This window comes from Nicotiana attenuata, chromosome 11 (genome assembly GCF_001879085.1).
Source record: "Nicotiana attenuata strain UT chromosome 11, NIATTr2, whole genome shotgun sequence".
Taxonomy (NCBI): domain Eukaryota; kingdom Viridiplantae; phylum Streptophyta; class Magnoliopsida; order Solanales; family Solanaceae; genus Nicotiana; species Nicotiana attenuata.
In genome coordinates this window covers 7,160,705-7,168,853 of record NC_031999.1, presented here as the reverse complement: position 1 = coordinate 7,168,853, position 8,149 = coordinate 7,160,705, and the positions used below count along the sequence as shown (strand labels likewise).

The 8,149-nt window shown below is 36.2% G+C and overlaps 1 protein-coding gene across 1 annotated transcript; it reads right to left on the bottom strand.

Moving 5' to 3' along the window:
• LOC109234681 lies at positions 3,155 to 3,526 on the bottom strand. The gene has a single exon (XM_019400748.1). It carries the CDS (start codon positions 3,524 to 3,526, stop codon positions 3,155 to 3,157), a length of 372 nt encoding a protein of 123 aa, XP_019256293.1.

Genomic DNA, 8,149 nt, shown 5'->3' with positions numbered 1-8,149 from the left:
CCTGGTTCCCTTTTAATATATTTCAGTACTCTTATGGCTACATCCCAATGAGACTTCTTTGGCTGCTGCACAAATTGGCTGAGGGTTTGTACTGAGAATGCAATATCTGGCCTGGACATAGTCAAGTACAATAACTTCCCAATAAGCTTCTGATATTGGCCTACATCTGCCAACATTTGATCTTCTGTTGTGCCCATCAGCTTGTCCAGTTCTGGAACTGTCAGCTTGACATTTGTCTCTAGTGGTGTCCAGGCTGGTTTTGCTCCACTTAGTCCCATGTATGAAATTATTTCCAATGCATACTTTCTCTGATTGATCAGAATACCCTTGTTGGATCTGCTGAACTCCATGCCAAGAAAAAACTTTAGTTCTCCCAAGTGTTTGATCTTAAAATCCTGCTGCAAGAAGGCTTTGGTAGCTTCAATCAGCTTTAAATTGTTACCTGTAACCAACATGTCATCCACATATATTAGTATCACCACTATATCTGCTCCTTTCTTTTTTATGAATAATGAATGATCTAAACAGCTTTGCTTGAACTCAGCCTGCACCAGTGCCTCTGTTAGCTTTAAGTTCCATTGTTTGCTTACCTGTTTTACACCATATAGAGATTTTACAAGTTGACAAACCAAACCAGACTCCCCCTAACTTGTAAAACCCTATGGTAGATGCATATAGACCTCATCATGTAAGTCTCCTTGCAAGAAGGCATTGTAGACATCCAACTGTTGCACTGGCCAATTATGCATAGCCACCAAGGAGAGGACTGTCCTCACAATAGTGATTTTCACTACAGGTGAGAAGGTCTCATTGTAGTCAAGGCCCTCTCTATGATTGTACCCTTTGGCTACCAACCTTGCCTTGAATCTTTCCACATCACCATTGGCCTTAAGCTTGACTTTGTAGACCCATTTACAACCTATAGTTGTTTTCCCATGAGGCAGTGGAACCAGTTCCCAAGTGTTGTTGGCCTGCAGTGCTTGAATTTCAGTCTGCATAGCTTCTACCCATCTTGGATCTTAAGAAGCTTCCTGAAAAGTTCTAGGCTCAACAACTGAGGAAAATATACCCAAGTATTCCTGATAAGAAGTGGAGAGATTAGCATATGTAACATAATTGTGGATAGGGTATAAGGCGGTGTTGTCTGCCTTCCTTGTGGTTACATAATCTGTCAACCAGACTAGTTCTTTAGGTTCCCTTAATGATCTTCTAAGAGTGTTAGGAGGTATGTGTTGCATGTGGATCGGGAATCTCTAAGGTCATGGCCTCTGAGTCTTGTACTTCAGTGGCATTGTGTTGATCTGCATCCTGCAACATGTTGTCCAAATATTGCAAATCTTGTGCAAAACTGTCTGAATCCTGTAAATCCTCTGCATGTTGTATAAGGTCTTTTGCATTACTATCAGAAACATCTAGTTGTTCTGTCCATGCAGCAGCAGGGCCATCTGTGTTTACATCTTCAAAACCACAACCATCATTAGTAGCACTAGGAATACAAGGCCTGATTTGGTCTCTAGGACCATCAGTTATATCCTGAAAAGGAAATATGGACTCCTTGAACACCACATCTCTATTAATAAAGAACTGGTCCTTATCCAAGTCATAGAGTATGTACCCTTTAGTGACACCAGAGTATCCCATAAACACATCTCTAACAGCTCTACTGGCAAACTTGTTTGTTCTGGGTAGTGCACTTACAAAGCAAAGACATCCTAATATTTTCAAATGAGAAATAAAAGGCTTCCTACCAAAGAACAGTTCATATGGTGACTTACCACTGAGTGCTTGTGATGGAAGCCTGTTAATAACATAAGCTGCAGCCAGAACACAATGGCCCCAAAACTTCATATGGATATGACCTTGAAATTTGAAGGCTCTTGCAACTTCAAAGAAGTGTCTATGCTTTCTATCTGCCACACCATTTTGTTGTGGTGTGTAAACACATGTTCTCTAGTGAACTATCCCCATAGATGTACATAAATCCTGCATAGCTGAGTTTACAAACTCTCCACCATCATCACTTCTACTTGTTTGTACTATTCCATTAAATTGTGTCTGTATCAGCTTAAGGAATGACCTAAAGACAATCATAACATCATTCTTAAATTGCAGGAGAAAGATCCAGGTTATGCGAGGGTAATCATCTACAACTGTGAGAAAGAACTTATTTCCATCAAAGGTTGGAACACTACAAGGTCCCCATACATCTAATGCAGCAATTGAAAGATTTTAGTAGTTCTAGTACTACTCAATGGAAAAGACTGCCTCACATGTCTGTCCATTGGACAAATATTACAACTATCTATTACACACTTGTAATCCTCCAACTTATATCCCAGAAGTTCCTTCAAGGATCCTCCAGATGCATGTCCTAACCTTTTGTGCCATAGAGATATATCCTCCTTAGTTGTCTGAACATTCAACCCCTTGATTGTTGGTACATTGTTATCAGTGTTTAAGGAAGCTCTTGGTACTAGCAGATAGAGTCCATCTTTCTCTTTACCAATCCCCCTCACTTTCCCATTTGAGAGGTCCTGGAACAAGAAACAGTCAGGATAGAAAGAGACAAAACAATGTAAGTCCCTTGTTATCTTTGATACTGAAAGAAGATTGTATGCAAATCTGGGACATACAATACATCTTGCATTTCCCCTGTTTCTGTGATTTTACAATTCCCAACATGTGACACAATTGTACACTCTCCATTAGGTAAATGAACTCTTTTGTCTCTAGTAGGACTAATATTCTTAATATTTGTTAACATCCTTAAATCTGCTACCATATGGTTTGTTGCTCCTGTATTAACTATCCAACTGCCTTTTGACATCTTAGCCAAAAAGGAATGAGTTGTACCTGCCATGTTTGACATCATATCCTTTGGAGTGTCTTTGTTGAGTAACTTCATAATCTAATCATATTGATCTGATGTGAGTTGTGGTGCTCTTTGTCAATTTCCTTCCTTTATTGCTTCTGGTATCTCTCATCTTCTATCATCAACACTTGCAAGGTTAGGATTAAAATTTTCAACCCGGACATTATATGCAGTCTTTGTGTTCCCTTTCTTCTTATTTTTGAAGTCTTGAGGATAACCAATTATCTTGTAGCATCCCTCTTTTGTATGACCTTTCATGTGGCAAAAATCACATTGCACATTTCAGTTTCTCTTTTGTTTTTGATAATTCTGATAATTTCCTCCTTCACCAGCTAGCAGGGCAGCTAAGTCGACTTTTACACCCACAGTAGAAGTGTTAGCCACAAATCTTTGACTCTCCCTTTCAATAAGCATTGCATATGCCTTATTGATGCTTGGCGTTGGGCTAGTCATAAGAATTTGACTACGAGCCTGTTCATAATTGTCGTTTAGACCCATTAGGAACTTCAACACCTTCTGCTTTTCCATAAACTCAATGAAATTCTTCGATCTAGCACATCCACACGGAGGAGGAACCATGCTATCAAATTCATCCCACAGATTTCTGAGTTTGGAAAAATACACTGAGATACTGTCTGTTCCTTGACTTATCATTGCTATGGCCTTTTGCAATTGATAGACTCGCGATGTGTTTACCTTATCGAATCGTTCTTTCAGATCTTCCTACACCTTTCTCGCATCCCTCGCATATAGTATCCCAGTAATCAATTCTCTTGATACTGAGCTCATGATCCACCCTGGGACAATTGCATTGCACCTATCCCATTGATAACCTAGTTCTGCACTATAATCCCCCTTTTTTAGAGTGCCGTCGATTAAACCTAGTTTGTTCTTTCCTAACAGCTGGATCTCCATCGCATGACTCCAGTTGGAGTAATTTTCTGAACCAGTCAACTGAATCGAGATAATCGGAGCTCCGGTGGTGTCCGATGGGTGAAGAAATAGAGGGTGATTGTGGCCGAGATCTGTTTTTGCCGCCATTGTTGACTCTTCCTCTCAAGTTGTGATTTAAGGTTGAGATTACTTTGAATTCAACAGGATCTTCAGATTCGATTCGCAATCGCGATCTGGAGCTCTAATACCATGAAGATTTACGTGAATCAAATGAAGAACATCAGCTAAACAGAATTGAGAGAACAGAGGAAGAAAGAGCTTTGCTCTGTATTTCTGAAATTAACGAAGAAGAGAATTATTGTTACATTGCCTAACTAATTCTCTATATACACATCACCTTCTAACTAACATACTAACTCACACGTGTACAAAATATATATCCGATTTAACAAAATGTAATAACAAATATTCTACTCCTATTCTATTTCATGTAATCCCCATTTCATCAATAAAAAGAGTGGACCATTTGGCGCACTAGCCATGAAAACATGTCTTGGACATGAAAAGAAATCTATCTATAAATTAAAGTTGCATATTCTAGTCAGACTCCTTTTCAAATTTTGATTGTTATAATTTCCACGATCTTCTCTGTTGCTAGATTCCTCATCTTCTTTTCCACCTTTTCTCCCTTTTTCGGCTTTTTGCTTTCTCTCTTTTCTCGCCACCTTTTGCCCAGCCTAGGGATTACGGATTACATCTTTGCACTGCTTCATTTTCATGGCAAAACAATAGTCTTTTAGCCCGGCCTAATTAATATAGACATGTATGCAGGAACGTTAAGTGGGTGTTTGAACATAAAAATTGTGAAATTCCGGAAATAAGTAAAAAAAAAAAAAAAAAAAAAAAAAAAAAAAAAATCAAGTTGAAATATCTATTCATGAGCTATGAGGAAAATACTAGCTGAAAGAATTTGTGTTCAATATGAATTCATAAATTATGGGAATAATTGCATAGAAAGGAAAAGCGTGTGAAGGAGTTTTTTTTAAGGAAAGCAAATAAAATCCTTTTAAGATTTGTTTTCTTTAAGAGTTGACCAAATTAGTTTAGGTTTTGGAGCTAAACTTAGAAAATGATCTCGTCCAGCAACTATTTAAAGCATCATATTGCTGATGTTCAAGGTTACCACTGTTTCGCACAAACATAAAATCACTCAAGGCAAATAGTATTCATAGCAAGAGGTGCTTTCAAAGATTCAAGTTAGAACCTGTTCCGGAAGATAAAGTTGTTGAAGTTTTTTAGTTGTTTGAGGTTGAGTCAACTGTTCTTAAATTGCAATCTAGTCTGCTTATTGACAAGTGTAATTGTAGATGACTAATTCTTGAAAGTTTGTTTCACTTCTAGGCTACAGTTTATAGTCTCGAAAGGGTTAGCTATAATTGGGTTTGGTTAACTGTTGTAACCTAAAATCGCTATCTTGAAGTTACTGAGTTTTGAAGTAATTAATGGTTTTTAATTACTCCTTTGAACAAGGAAGTTTTTCATGTAAAAATTATTATGTTGTTTATATTTTACACTTTCCTTTCTATTTGTATCTATAATTCTGAGGTTAAAAAACTAGGTTATTTAATACGCGAAATTAAATTAGGAGTTATACAATTCACTTTAATTCTTTTATATCTTGGTGCATCCTAAAATAACAAGGAATACTTTGGCCTACTAGCCTACATTTGATTACCGTTGTCTTTTTCAATTTCAAAGCCACCTCTCTCCCCCCCACAACCCCCCAAACACATTTTTTAGTTCCCTCCGAAGTTTCCATTATTACAGTAGTTGGCTAAAGAATAGCTGGAAATGAAAACTGTTTGCATTCAGCTACTAATTCCGTTACGAATTATTAACTAATTTTCTCGTTGAACTTCTAGTTCTTCCGAGATTCTTATCCATCTTAACTATCTATCTTTAGTACCAAAAAAAAAGAAAAAAAGAAAAACTCTTAATGACTCAATACGACTTCTAGAGTATAGGAACTAATATAGGCCGTGCAATATTGTTTAAGAGAACCTTGAGGTGGTATGTTTACGGTTGTGATTTTGGAGAATATACTATAAGAAGGTTGTATTAATAAAAAGAGTAAGAAAAATCCCATTTTCTTTCTGTATCACGAAATTAACAATATTCCTGACCTCAGTACTTACTGAGAATATAGAAAATTAATTACTCCATACCATTGGAATGGAGAAAAGACATTTTGCAAACTCAGGGTATTCTGTAATGGAAAATTATTACGATACTTATATTTCCTACGTATAGACTTGAGATTTCAAAGTATTACTACACCAAACTCCAAGCAGCAACGTCTTCGACAGTGGGAAAGTGACTTTTTCCTCTTCCCGCTCTTCCTCTGCATCGTTTTAGTTTCTTTTTTAATCTTTTGAACAGGTCAGATGAAACATTAAAGTAGGTAAGGAAAAGTACTAATTTGTCTAATTATTTTTTGAAGTTCAATCCTTAAAGAAATAAAGAGGGCCAAGATGCACTTTTAACACGATCACTGCCGCCTTCGTATTTCTTTTTTTCAAAATTTTCAAAAGTAAAGAGGACCCAAAAATCTGCTCTAGTTTTCCGTGCAAACCCCTATGCATATAAAGGTCCACGTGACTTTGTCTATTGCCCTTTATTCACCACCTATCGTAACTTGTGATGAAGGAATCTTACCTTTTACTCCCTTCCTTTCAATATATGCAAACCTATTTCAGTTTAGTCCGTGCCAAAAAGAATGACCTCTTCTTCATTTGAAAATAATTTACCTTTATGCAATAATTTATAATCACACAAAATATATGTGCATCATTTACACCACAAGTTCAAAGTATTCCCTCGTTTTTTAAATTTCGTACCTAGTCAAATGAATTCATATAAATTAAAATAGAGGGAGTAATAATTGTTATTAGTGTACGTCTTTATGTTTGATCTTAATATCCAGACATACTATTTACCTTTAGTCGTCGAGAGTAATTAATTAAATTAGTACTTAAGCAATGATTAAAGTAATTAAGATGGTGAATCTTAGTTGGGTTGTCATATCTTGCCGCGCACAAGGTGGGAACAGGAATATGGAGTGCTTATGAGTTATGTCCCCTTGATCGAGCATGTTAATACCAAATTATACGAACATAATAAACTACAGTTGGAGATGAATCAAATGATTTCGTAGTGAGAATAATATTTTCCTATTCCATAACAAGACGATATCAAGATCTCTGACATTTTACACTCTATTATTCAGTGGAGAAGATGGATGGTAATTATTTAGGGTCTGAATTCTGATTAGTACATTCTCTATGTAAAGGGGGATTTGAAATATTAAATTATCTAGTGTATAGTACCACAAGATTCATTACTTATGAATTTAAAGGTGTCATTTTTAGTAACTATATAAGTATATACGTATGTATCAATATATACATAGATAACAAATTTTTTAGTAACTATACATATACAGTTTAGAGGAGTCTCGTATTCAATGCATGCGCATAATGTGTATTTTTCTCTAAATCTAGTTCCAAATGTTACATGTATAATTTCTGTTTAAAAATCAAGCGTCCAAATGTGCATGAAATAATGAGCATATATAGTGGAAGAAAATCAACTTTCGCAACGTTACTAAAAAAAAAAAAAAAAAACTCGCAACGTTTTGCAAATGTCTAATCTAACTAAGCTACCTAAACTTATGGAATTGAAGTCTCAGGAGTTTCAAGATCTTGGATTTAATTCTTTCAAAGAAGGAATATTCTTTCTATTTCTTCTACAGGATGATGTTTTAATACTCTGCATTTCACTATTTGGTTTGTATACGGCTTTGCTCTTTGGTTAATTAAATCTACAACTCCATTGTAATAATTCTGCTTGATGGTAAGTAAAAGAACGCACCAAATTTCGAGAGACAGCGGCTGTAAACTTCACAAGAGAAATCTCAAGTGGGAATATTGCGCAAATCCAGTTAATGCCTTTTTCACAATGTTTCTTAGTATTATTTACCGCAGTATGAGAACCAGAGTAGACCTATAGAGTAATAGGTATGGTTTGGACGTTTGAACCCTCTATTTGTATTTAAAAATTATTGAATAATATATAAATATTTAATTAGAAATTCAATAACTAAAAAGTTGTTTACCCTTCTCCTTTTTGAGTACTTAGAATTTCTTTTGGATTTTTTGTTCTTCTTCTTCATTGCTTGGTTCTATCATAGTGTAGCGGTTGCCCGAGTCCCCAACGCAACTCCCCGCTTCAAAGAGTAGGTCAGGGGCATCTGCATGTAGATATCGTATTTTGAGCGCGAATGGCGTAATCACTCGAAGGGCAAGTGAGGCCCATTAACATGGT

Excerpts from the sequence above, each read along its gene's own strand:
- LOC109234681 (XM_019400748.1), bottom strand. The coding sequence starts at position 3,526 with ATGATAAGTCAAGGAACAGACAGTATCTCAGTGTATTTTTCCAAACTC.